This window comes from Cebus imitator, unplaced genomic scaffold, assembly GCF_001604975.1.
Source record: "Cebus imitator isolate Cc_AM_T3 unplaced genomic scaffold, Cebus_imitator-1.0 Scaffold92, whole genome shotgun sequence".
Taxonomy (NCBI): Eukaryota; Metazoa; Chordata; class Mammalia; order Primates; family Cebidae; genus Cebus; species Cebus imitator.
In genome coordinates this window covers 4,171,129-4,186,494 of record NW_016107407.1, presented here as the reverse complement: position 1 = coordinate 4,186,494, position 15,366 = coordinate 4,171,129, and the positions used below count along the sequence as shown (strand labels likewise).

The 15,366-nt window shown below is 39.5% G+C and overlaps 1 protein-coding gene across 1 annotated transcript in view; it reads left to right on the top strand.

The window, feature by feature from the left end:
* Window positions 1–440: 440 nt before the first annotated feature.
* The window catches only part of LOC108309201 (coiled-coil domain-containing protein 7), a 198,629-nt gene continuing 183,703 nt past the window's right edge, over window positions 441–15,366 (top strand). The window contains exons 1-4 of the mRNA XM_037740977.1: window positions 441–570; window positions 1,090–1,200; window positions 7,063–7,176; window positions 11,512–11,619. Of these exons, the coding sequence (XP_037596905.1) occupies window positions 441–570; window positions 1,090–1,200; window positions 7,063–7,176; window positions 11,512–11,619 (463 nt within the window). The remainder of the gene's footprint in view (window positions 571–1,089; window positions 1,201–7,062; window positions 7,177–11,511; window positions 11,620–15,366) is intronic.

Genomic DNA, 15,366 nt, shown 5'->3' with positions numbered 1-15,366 from the left:
CCCATGACTGTATTCTCTCCTTGGATACCCCTAGAACTTTATAGTGTATACATTGGCTTATTCAACCAATATCGAATGCTTGAACACTTATGTGGTTTTGAGTATTTTGTAATTACAAATAATGCCGTAATGATAAACTTGTACATATGCATTTTTATTGTTTGGTTTATGATATCTGTATGATCTATACAATCTAAATACCTAAGATAAATATAGTTTAACTATATATGATTCCTAGAAATGTTTATAAAATGACAAAGCATCAACATACAGCCATTAAAATTCTTTTTAGCATTTTCTCATCAAATCTATCATTGTTGTAATTTAGTTATAATTTTGTAGAAGTGAAGAGAATGCTCATGTAAATGTTTTATAAATTTGAAATATAGAAATTTCACAATAGATCCATTTTTTTTAATTTAGTGGAGTAAATGTATTAAATGTATATTCTTTATGTAACTCATAATGAAGTAACAAATGAAGGGCTTGTAGTTGAGCATCAAGAATCAATGTCAAAAACTAAATTGGAAGTAAAGCAACAAGAAAATTCTGCAGAGCAACAGCTCACTGGTAAGTATAAGAATTATGCTTAACATTAAATTATTTTAAATTAGTCACAGCAAAGATATTTTTCTTCAGTTTATGAATGTTTTTTATTATATATTTTATAGAAATTTTACCTTGAATCTAAAATGTGAGCACCATAAGATAACTAGTGAAAAAAAGTAGAGTATTCATTACTTTTGGTTAGTTTTTCTGCTTTAACAGATAGCCATGGTCATGTGCTCAATATTCAAAAAGGACAATAACAGGCCAGTAATTGTCTTTCAAAAAGTGTGTACCTTTTATCCAACTCTAGACAGGTCCAGAAGCCCAATTTATTCCACTGAACTGTTCAGTAAACTTCTTCAATCAGTGAACAGAAAGTTTGCTGAGACTTGTAACTCAAATGAAGATCAAAGGGGCCAATTTATTCACAACTTTACAAAAATGAGAGAAAATGCCACTGCATACTTGTAAATTTTAAATCTATGGCTTTCAAATAGATTTATTTTTAATTTAGCGAACTAAACACATCTCTTTCTGTAGCTCATGTTGAAGAACCAGATGAGAATCTTATACTTAGGCATCAAGACTCAGTGTCAAAATCAGAAATGCAAGTGAAGGAACAAAGAACTCTCAAAGGGCAAAGAATTACTAGTAAGTATAAAGAGTAAAGATAACTTTACATTATTTAAAAGTAAGTTCATCAGAAGGTATTTTTGTTTTGGTTCACAAATTTTTACACTTTGACTAAAATGTGAATTTATTCTCTAAAATTATTAGAGAAAAAAGGGAAAAATATTGATAAGCTTTGGTTGAGATTTCTGGCTCTAAGATTATTTCATGACCACAGGACACACAGTACTCCCTAAGGCTTTATAACAAATGTTTACTTGTCTTTCCAGTGTTAGGTGCTGTTCAGCCAACTCAAAGTAATTATGGGCCAAGCCACTTAATGGGCACCTCTCACCTGTGACCTTCTGCCAAAGGCACCAATCAGCAAAGATAGTCCTAAGATCTGTAACTCAGAACAGCAAATGGGGATCATAAGAACCTAGAGGAAGATAACCTAGGATACCCGTTTAAGGACCTCTAGGGCATCCTTTTGGTCATGGCTCCACTGAAATGAAACAGACTTTCTGGTAACCCCATAGATGAATTAATTTCATCAACGATCTCACGGAGGGAAAATGAGAATGTATTTATCCAAACAATTTCGTTAACTGCTGGGCTTTTTTTTTTTTTTTTTTTTTTTTTTTTTTTTTTGTTTTTTTTTTTTTTTTTTTTTTTTTTTGAGATAGGGTCTCACTGTCTTGCCCAGACTGAAGTGCAGTGGCCCAATCTGGGCTCACTGCAACCTCTGTCTCCCATGCTGAAGCCTCAGCCTCCTAAGTAGCTGAGATTACAGGCATGTGACACTACACCCAGCTAATTTTTGTATTTTTAGTAGAGATGGGGTTTCACCATGTTGGTCATGCTGATCTCAAACTCCTGACCTCAAATAATCCATCCACCTCGGCCTTCCAAAGTGCAGGGATTGCAGGCGTGAGCCATTGTCCCCATGCTGAGCTTGTTTCTGTCAGACTAGAAAGGGTCAAAGCTTGGTAGTCTCTTCTGGAATGAGATGTCACCCCTTAGAAATCAATCCTAAGCATTTTCATCCTGTTACTAGGTAACTGTATCTTGTCTGAACTAATTGCCTAGCTAAGAGGCACTGGTGGGTCATTAGAGCATCCAGTCCTTTTGGGTGATGTCCTTGCTTGAGTTCACTTAAATGATATAATCAATATAATGAAAGGCTAGTCCTCCCCTTGGGACCAGTTCATTTAGAGGTCATTATGCATTGATGACAGTTTTAGAGCAGTTTGGTAGCCTCGTGGAAGGATATCAGTTATGTTTTCCAACTTATTCTGTATAAGATTAAACTGAACATCTAAGTGAAAAAAAAGATATGAAAAGGCATTTGAGATGTCAGTTGTTGCAAACCAAGTTCCCTCAGTTTGGAAAATACCCTGAATGACAACTATAGACTCATGTGTCTTTGGTGCCTAGAGCTGTAAAATAGCATTGGACCAGCAAAATCAATTGAGTCATTATGCACCTGAGGCCGTGTACAAGATCTACTTAGTTATTGAATGGAGAAAGAGTCTCAGGGAGAACTTTGCTTCATTAAGCTCAACAAAAGACAACAGCCATTTCTTTTTCTTCCTAGGAAGCTATTTTGGAAAACAAAGGTGCTAGGTGCTATTAATCTGGATATTTACACTCTTCCACATGCCCCACTAAAATGACCTTAAATGCTGAAGTTTTCCATCAGGGATTGGGATGAATGCAAGTAGGGGGGTTCACATAGAAAATACATTTATACCAACAATACATTTGGTGGGGGAGGGGAATAAAATACAGTTTTGTAGTTGTCTGAAAGGATATTCTCATGGTAGTGTTTGACCAAGGGTCCTGTTGGTGGTGGTCTCAGATGCAAATCTAAAGAGCATTGCTTCGTTTCCCCAGAAGTTGTGGTGATCACAGCCACCTGTGCACCAGTATCCCAATGGCCCTACAAATGCAATTTCCTCCCACCTTCCCTTTAAATTCTAACCTTACCATACATTCTCAGATTGCTGCTGATGATTTAGGGATCTTGGTCTAACTCTTAATTTTTACTTTTGAAAGCATGAAGTTTGAGCAGAAGTAGTGGAGGACTCTCTGACTTATTTCAATATCACTGGGAGGTGCAGAGGGAAGAGTACTTTTATTAGTCATAGGGGTCATCACAGTCTAGATTTAGTGGAGCCATGTTTTGGGACCCATGGCCCACTACCTGACCAGGAAATCTTTGGTGAAAAGTTCATCAATGTCCTACTTCAGACTCCATCGTTGATTAACTAGACTCAGATATTTCTTGGGGAGAGCCCTTAACTAGATCATCCAGGAATAGGTGACAAATTACCATTTTTAGGTCACCCTGCTCACTGGTCACACATTGCTATCTTGGTGGTAGATGTTTCTGTGCCCAGAAATTTGTCAATTAAGATCTGGATTGTGCCACAAATTAATCGACATTACCTTATAAGGAAGTTTAATTGAGCTGGGTTACTAGTGAAGGTGGCTATGAAATGAAACTAGAGATCTGAGTCTGGCCAAATCTTGTTATTACTGTCTTCACTCCATCAGTGACCTTAGAGACAGCAAAATGGCTCAAGGGGCCATTATAGCCTCCGTAGTTGATGGCTCAGACATGTTTTTCAGTAGCAGGGAGCTCATCATGGGAGGCAATCCTGTCAGCCAAAAATAGTGCCCAACTGAGGAGGGAGAGGGTTTCAGATGTTTACATCATTGATTCCCCTTCCTCCACTTCCTTAGGCAATATGAGCACTGTCAAGGCTCTCTGAAGAGGCATTCTGTAGTGATAAGCCCCACAATATGCCTTGCTAAGTTAAACAAGATTATCCCCTTTATTGTGAAGGCACACTACCCACATCCCTTAGTTGCTGGGCAAAATGATCAGCAGGACTCTACATTGTTTTTCATTAAAGCATGAGTCTCAATAACTGACTGCATTGCAGGCTGTCTGCCAGTTTTAGGGGAATGCCTATGACTAAGAATAGTTATTAGGATAACTATTAACTATTAATAGCAACTCGGTGTGCAGTCTCTCCAACTTTTTTGAGCTTATTAACTTAGGACCATGAGCAGTAACCACAAAATTGCTTCCCTAGCTGTCTCAAAGCCCGTCTGCTGGATTTTTTCATTTGACTCATTGGAAATCTTGGTATGTGAATCAGAGGATAAGAAGACTATTGTTCCCTGTCAGAATTGAAAACCTCCTCTAAACAATACATTAGCATTCTAGAAAACCCCATAGTGTCTGCTGGCACATTCTAAAATGTGGGATGCTGAGTCCCTTGCAAATGATCCATTACCAACCCCATACCCCTTCCACTGAGAGTATCCTGCAGGCTCACTAGCAACTACCAAGTGCTCTTTACAGAAAGGCTTTGTGCTTCCTTGGTCACCCTGCTCTTTGTGGTAGTTTGTCGGAAAGAGAAATGCCAGTTTTTGAGTTGGTCTATTAAGATAACACACCGAGGCAGGTGGATCACGAGGTCAAGAGATCGAGACCATCCTGGTCAACATGGTGAAACCCCGTCTCTACTAAAAATACAAAAAATTGGCTGGGCATGGTGGCATGTGCCTGTAATCCCAGCTACTCAGGAGGCTGAGGCAGGAGAATTGCCTGAACCCAGGAGGTGGAGGTTGTGGTGAGCCGAGATCGCGCCACCGCACTCCAGCCTGGGCAACAAGAGCAAAACTCCGTCTCAAAAAAAATAAAAATAAATAAAAAATAACACGCCAAACTCAAAGTAACAATTAACTTTATGCACTTACTGGCATATTAAGCCATGGCCTAGACAGAGGCAGGTCCCCAGCTATACCAGTGTCCCATTTTACCCCATAGAACAGCAAGCACTTAGCAAGGGACAGATGCATCAGTGTAGACTGTGTGAGTGGTCATAGGTTGGGGTTGTCTCATAGTGGAGGGAGCTGCAAACAAGAAGCTATTTTCCATTTTATGGATCCTGACGCTGAGTTAGCTGGAGCTCTGAATCACATGAATACTTTTAGTTATTTGCTCCCTGTTCTAATTCCTCTCAAATTGAGTTAGACTTGGTTAACACATACTAGAACAACAAACCAACTAAAAAGATTTCATGATTTGTTTGCACTCCATCTCTACCTCTCATGTCCAGTAGTGAGGGTTTATGTCAAATACTATATTGATGAGTTATTGCTTTTATTTTTTCTTCAATAATTTCATTATTTCTTTTTAGTTTTCATCCCACCTTCTTTTCCTTGCTGATTTACTTTTATTTTTGAAATCTGTAAAAGTTGAATCTTTTATTTTTGAAACGTGAAGTAGGACATGGATCTATTTGCAAAAGTAAAAAAAAAATACATGCAAAAATTATACTTAGAGGAGTCTATTTTTCCCCAGTCCTCCCCCCTCATTTTGTAGGTAACCAACAACTTTGTTTCTGATATCTTTCCTCTGCTTCTTTTTGTAAAGATAACTATCTTTCTATTTCCTTCTCTATTTTTTTTCTCATTTCTTTGTCTTCCTTCCCCAAAGATAGCATTCAAGGTTTTCCCTTTGTAGATATTTTTTTCCTTCACATTATTCTTTGAAATCCCTTCAAGTCGATTTATAGACATGTTTAATTTGTTTTACAGTTACACTTACAGTTGTTTACACCACATTATTTACCATATGTACTACCATAGTGTGCAGTACAACACGTCCTTGAATAACATCATTTTATTCAACATGGTTTGATTATAATGTTAATGAGAAAAAAATGGATTCCTATCCAAGCACATAGTCTGGAGTTGACACATTCTCCCTGTGTCTGCCTGAATTTTTTCCGAGTGCTCCAATTTTCTCCCACATTCCAAAGATATGTATGTTAGGCAAATTGGTGTGTCTAAATGGTCCCTGCCTGAGTGAGTGTGGGTATGTGTCTGAATACACCCATTCTGTTGAGGGTTCGTTCCCACCTTGTGCTCTGAGCTGCTAGGATAGGTTCCAACCACTTGCAACCCTTTACTAGAATAAGTCGGTTGGAAAACAAATGAATGAATGAATGAATGCAATTATTGTAAAATAAATATTCATAAAGTAGACAATAATTATACAAATGCATGACAATAAACAATGCAGTACAAAAGCACTCTGTAAGCCACATTTTGTGATTGTTTTTAAGTTGCATGATGAGAGGAGATGTTCCTTATAATTTTGTTTTGCTTTTGATTTATTCTTTTGAATAAATCAAGGAACTTATTCCCTGACTTAACTCACCACCACTATGACAACCATCACTCACTGATTAACCACAAATTTGGTAAATAATTACCTTACTTGTTTTTATTATTTTTTCTTAATTCTATGTATAGCTCACATTTGTTTTAGTGTTTAATATTAGAAGTGTTTTGGGTCTTTATTTAGAAGTTTGTGATGTTTATGCTACAAAAAATATACTGTAGGAACTTAACTTTTGTTTATGTCAATTAGCCTATGGTAAAATGGGTTTCATTATATGTCATTTTGCTTAAGGTCACAGTTTCGAAGATTCTTTTAATGTCATTAAGTGAGGACTTACTGTATTTTATACATTATGTGGTTTTAATATTTTGCAATTACATATGTGATATAATAACATTTTACATGTGTATTTTTATTTTTATTTCTGTAAATATGTATTAACTTAAAGTATAAATAACCTAAGGAAACTAGTGACTAATATATATTAGATGCCTAGAAATGTTATGAAATAATGAGCTTCAACATGCAGCCATTAAAAATGTTCTTATAGTATTCATGTCACATCTGGATTTATGGTAATTTACTTACAAATTTGTCAAAATGAGAAAATTTCGCTACACAATGATAAGTTTGACATCTAGAGATTTAACAGTAGGTCTGTTTTTCCATTAAGAGACTAAATGCATCTTCTTATGTAGCTCATGATGAAGAACCAGGCAGAAATCTTGTGCTTGAGCATCAAGATTCAGTGTCAAAACTTGAAATGCAAATAAAAAAAACAAAAAAACTTCCCATAGAGAAAAGACATAGTAGTAAGTATAATAATTATAGGTAACTTTAAATTTTAAAAATTAATCTCATTAGATCTTTTTTCTTTGGTGCATGACTATGTAGTTGAGCATATAGTTCAAAGAAGTTTAAAGTGTGAATACCTTAAAATAACTAGGGAACAAAAGCCATATAATATTTGGCTGGAAATTCCAGTCTTGGAATTTTATGGCATGCTTATGTGCTCGGTGTCTACCAGGACCCAATAAAATCATTAATCTGTCAAATGGTGTTTATTTTCAGCCAACTGTAGGAGATTAAGGGTCCAACTGTTCAACAGGAACCTTGGGACCTGTGGTGGTATCCTTCTGTCATAAACTCTAATTGGCAAACAGAGAGGTTGCTGAGATGTGTAACTCGAATGGCAAAATGTATCAGAGAAGGCAAGGGGAGAAACAACCTGTGCGGTCATTGGAGGGTCTCCAGAGCATCCTATCTTTAGGTAGCACCTAAGGGTAGAGGTCTTCTTGGTAACCTGATAGATGGTTTCATGAAGATACCCATGAATGGAATGTGAGAGCACCAGTCTGGGCTTTCCTTTTATTTTTTGGGGCTGAGAGTGACTAAAGCTTGGCAATTGTCTCCTCTGGAGTGAAACATACCATCTCTTCCCAGTTTATTTACAGGAATTTCACATGGGTCATAGGTCCTTATACCTCGTCTGCATTAATGGCTCAGCCATGTTGCCACCTGTGGGTCAGCATGGCATCTAGCCCTTGGTGGGTGGTGTTTTTGTCTGGGCCTGGTGGAGGATGTGATGAATATAGTGGAAGGCTAATACTTCGTCTGGGAGTGGAAGGAAGGAAGCCTTGAAGGACATTAAAGGTGTAATGAAGCCCATTTAATGTAAGACAGACTGATCTTGATCATCTTTGTGGACAAGAATGCCAGAAAGGACATTTACAACGTCAATTGCTTTATAACTATTTCCTTCAGCATGGGTGGTAGCCTCTATGATAGTCATAAAGCCAGGTAACACCAGTGTCAAAGACAGAACTATGAGATTGAGCCACCAATAGTCGATTAAGTTTCCAGGTACACAGTGCCTTAAGCAAAGGCCAGATGGTGAACTTTGGCTTCCTTAGGCACAGAAATGAAGACTTTTTTTAATCCCCAAGACAGTTGATAGTGTTTTTAAGAGACAAAGACACTAGGTTATAATAGTCTGGCAGGTTTATAATAGTCTGGCAGGTTTAGTCTTCCATATTCCCCCACTAAAATGGTCCTAATTGCAACAATTCCCCTCAGGGATTGGGGGTGAATACAGAAAGGGGTAGACATAGACAATACGTCATAACAATAACCCATTCAATAACGGGTGCCATAATAATGGAAGCATATAGTGGCTTGAAGAGAACTACCTGTAGTCAGATCAGGATTTTGGTGGTGGTGGCTTCTCACTGAAAACCAGAGAACATTATCTATTTTCTCCTAATTCTCATGCCAGGGATTTTGGGGATCACAGTCACCTGTGCACTATTATGCAAAAGGCCCAAGAAATTAAATTTTCCATGTTCACTTTGAACTTTAACTTTGATATAGGGCCTCCATTCCTCACCAGGGACATAGGGACATTGGCCATGTCATAGTCTTTTTTTTTTTTGGCCAAATTCACTGGGAGAAGAGGAGAACAGCATTTGTATTATTCATAGGGGCCAGCACCAGGCAGACCCGAGGAGGCTGCCATTGTGCCCATGATGGCACACTACCACCAGGCCATGAGTTCCCTGGTGAAGAGCCCATTAATCTTCTTTTATAAGTCTTTATTGTTGGGTAACCAAACCCAGAGATCTCTTTGGTGAGGCCCTTACCCAGATCATTGAGGAGTGTGTGCCCAGTGACTATTTTTATGCTGCTGTCTCTCATGGAGTCTCTGCTTTTTTGTAGCAGTCGCTTTTTCCATGCTGAGGAATTTGTCATGTTTAGACTGTTGCTTGCACTATCACAGTAAGTGAATAAAATTATGATCTAAATCAGTGGTCCTCAACCTTTTTGGCATTAGAGAAAGTGAACAAAATTTGAGCAAAAATTGTTTCATGGAAGACAGTTTTGCTATGGACCAGGGCTGAGGTGGGGGATGGTTTTGGGATGATTCAAGTGCATTACATTTATTGTACATATTTATATTATTACTTATATTTATATTCTTACTTTGTAATATGTAATGAAATAAGTATACAACTCACTATAATGTAGAATCAGTGGGAGCCCTGAGTTTGTTTTCCTGGAACTAGACAGTCCCATGTGAGGCTGATGGAAGACCATGACAGATCATCAGGCATTAATTCTCATAAAGAACACACAACCTAGATCTTTCACAGTGCAGTTCACAACAGGGTTTCTGTTCCTATGAAAATCTAATGCCGCTGCTGATCTGACAGGAGGTGGAGCTCAGGAAGTAATTAATGTGAGTGATGGGGAGCAGCTGAAAATACAGAGGACTCTTCACTCATCCAGTGCTCGCCTACTGCTGTGTGACCCGTTTCCTAACAGACTACAGACCAGTAATGGTTCGTGGCCTTGGGGTTGGGGACACCGATCTAGATTATTTTGCTGAGCAATTTGCCTAACCTTAGAGGAGGTTTAATGTTAATTTGGCTCCATAACCAGTAGGAGTGACACGAATAAATCTGAGTCTTATTAAAAATCTTACCATTGACTGTTCTCACTCTTGTCATTGATTGCTCTCACTCTCAAGCAAGTGACCACGAGACCACCAGTATTGTTTGCAGGGCTGTATAGCCTCTGCAACCATGGTCTAAAAATGTATTTTAGTCATAGGGAAGATAGCATGGATGTGCCGAAGTTGTCGGAACCCAAATAGAACCCAGTTGAAAAAGATGGGCTTGGGTGCTCCCTTCTCATTCTCCCATTTTGCTTATCCTCCTTGAGCAAAACCTCTGCTGTCATGGCACTCTAAAGGATGGGTTCTAGAGTGACACAACCCACAAGGTAGCACTAAGTTAGTTTAACAGGATTATTTTTTTCATCATGCAGGCAAACAACCCATGCCTCTAAGGTCTTCTCTTAGGTCACAAAGGAAAACAATCCCAAAGGGCTCTCCATTCTTTCTATTTAAATGATGATTGTCAATCCCTTGCTGGGTCATAGGCTGTCTGTCATTGCCTGATACCTCTCTGGAACTAACAGCAGTTATTGCTGCAAATTAGCTCACAGGTTCTCTGAAAACTTTCAGTCTCATCTCCAGGGGACAATAGCAGTGGCCAAGGAAATGCTTCTCTAACTTTCTCAGAGGCGCTCTGTTGGATCTCTAATTTGACCTACCATGCATCTTGGCCTGAGAGTCTAGGGCTAAAGAGAAGGACCACTGGTGTCCCTTAGAACCCAAAAGCTATGTAAACAATCTGCTACCACTTTCTGAGAGTGCCCCATGATGTTAGCAGAATTTTCCAAGACCCGCTGATAGGGCTGGCAGAGTGCATCATGGGACAGACTCTTGCAAATGATCCACTAGTATCCCCCAAGAGGTCTCATGAACTCTAGCATCTCCCACAAATGTCCTGGGGATCTGCATGCTTTTTGCTTTTCCAGAAATGCATTGTGTTTAATTGCCCACCCTGCTCACAACCCTTTGTCACCAAGAGAGCTGCCAGGTGTGAAGGTGATCAATTAAGAGAGCAAGCCAAGTTGAAAGTAACAAGCCTTTATTCACTTACTGCAACAACATAAGCAAGAGTCTAAACATGAAAGGTCACTGACTCTTATCAATGTTTCATTTTCCCACAAAATGACATTGGGCAAGGATAGGATGTATCGGCACAGATGGGAGGAGAACTTCTTACTGTATGTACAGCCATGTGTACCATATCATTTACCATATATGTTCATGTACACATATACCACAATTGATATTATATCATTGTAGTATACATGTACATGTATATATACGTGTGTGTGTGCATGTGTGTGTGTGTATCTGTTAATTCAGTCAGTCTCCTACGCTTGAAAATATCAATGGATTTGGATAGTTTGCAATTACAAATAACACTGTAATGAATGACCTTGAGCATATGCATTTTCATTGTTTGGTCTATGATTATTAACCTAAGATATAGATAAGGAAAGTAGAGATTAATATAAAACACATTTAATACCTAGGAATATTTATGAAATAATAATACATCTTCAACACACATTGAAACTTTCCTCATCATTTTCATGTCAGATCTAGCATTAAGGTAGTTTACTTATAACTTTATGAGAGGAAATGTTGCTTCCACTTGTTAGAAATTTGAAATCTAGTATTTCATAGTAAATTTATTTGTCTGGTAAGGGACTAAATTTCTATCTTAACATAGCTCATGATGAAGAATCTGGTGAAAATCCTATGCTTAAAAATCAAGATTCAGTGTCAAAAATCCAGGTGCAATTGGAGAAAGAAGAAACTTCTAGAGAAGGATGTAGTAGTAAGTATAATGATGATAGCTATTTTATATTATTGTAAATTAATCTCAACTTTTTTCTTTGGTTCATACTTATGTATTTGAGTACATATTTTATAGAAAACTTATATTCTAAGTATTGAGTACATATATTTTATAGACTTATACTCTAAGCTAAACTCTAACATAACTCAAGAACAAAAACAAAGATATTGATATGTTTTGGTCAGAATTTCTTGTCATAATATCATTATGCAACTTAGTTTATGTTCTCAGTATCCATCTCAGGACAATAATTGTCTCATGAAAGATGGGTGCCTTTCAGCTGACTCTGGCCATCTGTGGGCACCTCTGATCTGTGGTAGTTCCAATCAGCAGGCAGAGGTATTGCTGAGACCTGTAACTGAAGCAGCAAATGGAAATCAGATAGGTTCTGGAAAAGGGCAGCCAGGGTGGCCAATAGAAGGATTTCCAGGGTATCATGTTGGTCAGAGCCCCACTCAAAGGTAGTAGTCTTTATGGTAACCTGATAGAGGTTGCTGTCCGGTCTCTGTGGCTTGAATGTGAACTTGGCAGCAAATCAATGGTCCCACCGATTGCTCACATTATTTTTACTTCTGGAGTCAAAGCTGGCCAAAAGCATGACAGTCATCATCTTTGGAATGGAACACCATAGCCTTTACAAATTACCCTGGAATTTTACTTGGGCTTTAGGTCCTTGTGCCTTGTCCAGTGATAATGGCATAGTACATGCTGCATGTAAGTGAACAGAGCATCTGATTCCTATTGGGTAGTATCCTTGTCTGCAAGTGACTTTAGGAGGCTGCCTAGGATGATTTAATAAACAGTGTGGAAGGCTAATGCCTCTTCCAGGAGTAGAGTGTTGTCCAGGTTTTAACCTACGCATTGATTACAGATAGCTGGGGAACTTTGGAAGCCTTCTGGAAAGATAGTAGTGGCGTATTGCGACCTATCCTGCATAAGGCTAACTAATCCTGATCATCCTCATGGAGAGGAACGCTGAAAAGATATTTGCTTTGTCAATTGGTACATATCAAGTTCCTTCATCCTGAACAACAGCCTTTGTAACTGTCACAATGTCAGGTACCACTGGTGCCAAAGGCAGCACTTAACGTTTTTTAGAGCCCCTATCAGTGTAGGGTTTAGGCACCTGAGGTCTTTCACATAGGCCAGATGGGTCTATTGAATGTAGAAATAGTGTACAAATAATTGGCCTCTTAAAGCTCAGCAATGAGGGAAATTATTTCCTTTTTTATCCCCAGAGTGTTAATACTGGTTTTGGTAGACATTGGTACTAGGTGCCAGTAGTTTAGCAGGTCATGATCTTCCATATATCCCACAAAAATATCTGGACTGCAGCAAATCCGATCAGGAGGTGGGTGTAAATGCTAGTGTTGTTTCATATAGAAAATATATTTAACCAGCAATATATTCACTAGTAGAGGCCATGACAATACAGGTTTGTAGTGGTCCAAAGGGCACCCATAGTTGGTTTAGAAAGAGGTCCTGTTGGTGGTGACCTAAGATTAAAAACTAGAAAGAATTATTTGTTTCCTCCTCATCCTCATGTCAGGGATTGTGGGGATCACAGTAATTTGTTAACCAGTAACCAAAAGGCCCAAGAAATGTCATTATTTTCCCACCCCCACTTCGAAGTTTGACCTAGATGATAGGTCAGACTTCTTTCAGGAGTGAAACTTTGTCCAGGTTGTAACCTATGCATTGATTAGCTGGGGAACTTTGGAAGCCAGGTCCAAAGTATCCTTGTCTGCAAGTGACTTTAGGAGGCTGCCTAGGATGATTTAATAAACAGTGTGGAAGGCTAATGCCTCTTCCAGGAGTAGAATGTTGTCCAGGTTTTAACCTACGCATTGATTACAGATAGCTGGGGAACTTTGGAAGCTAGAACAAAGGAACTTTGGGTCCTCAGGTCCCCACTGGGGACGTAGAGACCTTGTCCTAGCCCCTAGTTATGTTCATTTATGAAAGATGAGAGATCTGGGTAAAATTTGAAAGGATCTGTATGTTAGACCCTACAATGTGTCCCTCTAAATTTGATAAGATTGCTTTCTTCATCAAGGACGCAAACTACTCAAGTCTCAAGATTGACTGAGAGAGTTAGAGAAAATAGCACTAAACTGTTCATAATGGACATCACCATATGGACCGTAGTGCCTGGTGGTTCACAATCTGTTGGAGGGCCCATCAATCATATTCCTTTGAGACCCTGTTGTCTGGTGACCAATCTCATAGATCTCCTCTAGAAGACCATCGCATAGATTGAGCAGCAGAGGGCACTTGATTGCCATTTTTATACCACTCTATTGGCCAGTGTTTGCTATGTGGGCAGCAGCCATGTTTTCCATGCTGAAAGTTTACCAGTTACCATCTGGACTATATCTGATTGATATGACCTTATGAGGAGGTTTGATAACCAGCAGAATTGAAGCAAATGGACCTAGAAATCTGAGTTTGGTCAACAATCTTATCATCTGTTGTTTTTGTTCTCATTGTGCTACCAAGGGACTACTAGGGTGGCTGGCCAGGATACTGTAAGAAGCCCTTTGTTGGTTCTCAAAGTTGAATCAATGTGGGAGCTTGGATAGAAAACTAGGGGCTATATTCCCAGGCAAGATGGCTGAATAGGAATAGCTCCAGTCTGCAGCTCCCAGTGAGACCAGTGCAGAAGGCAGGTGATTTCTGCATTTCCAATTAAGGTACCCAGTTCATCTAACTGGGACTGGTTAGACAGTAGGTGCAGCTCACAGAAGGTGAGCAGAAGGAGGTGGGGTATCACCTCACCCAGGAAACTTAAGGGGTCAGGGAACTCCCTTCCCTAGCTAAAGGAAGCCATGAGGGACTGTGCCGTGAGGGACAGTGCTATCTGGCCCAGACACTATGCTTTTCTCATGGTCTTGGCAACCTGCAGACTAGGAGATTCCCTCTGGTGCCTACACCACCAGGGACCTGGGTTCTAAGCACAGAACTGGGTAGCTGTTTAGGTAGACACCGAGTTAACTGCAGTAGTTTTTTTCTTTTTTTTTTTTGATTGAGTTTCGCTCTTGTCACCCAGGCTGGAGTGCAGTGGTACTCACTGTAATGTTGACTCCCTGCAACTTCCACCTTCCAAGTTTAAGTGATTCTCTTGCCTCAGCCTCCTGAGTAGCTGGGATTACAAGTACACATCCTCACACCTGACATATTTTTGTATTTTTAGTAGAGATGGGTTTCACCATGTTGGCCAGGCTGGTCTCAAACTCCTGACCTTGTGAATCACCCGCCTCAGCCTCCGAAAGTGCTGGGATTACAGACATGAACCACCATACCTGGCTAACTACAGGAGTTTTTTTGTATCCTAGTGGCATGTGGAACAGCAGCAAGACAGAACTATTCATTGCCCAGGAAGGGGGCTAAAGCCAGGGAGCCTAGTGATCTTGCTCTGTGGATCCCACCCTCACGGAGTCCAACAAGCTAAGATCCACTGGCTTAAAATTCTTGATGCCAGCACAGCAGCCTGAAGTCAACCTGGGATACTCGAGCTTGGTGTGGGGGAGGGGCATCTACTATTACTGAGGCTTGAGTAGGCAGTTTTCGCCTCACAGTATAAACAAAGCCACCAGGGAGTTCAAACTGGGTGCGGAACCCACCGCAGCACGGCAAAGCCACTGTAGCTAGGCTGGCTCTCCAGATTCCTCCCCTCTGGACAGGGCATTTCTGAAAGAAAGGCAGCAGCCCGATGAGGGGCTTATA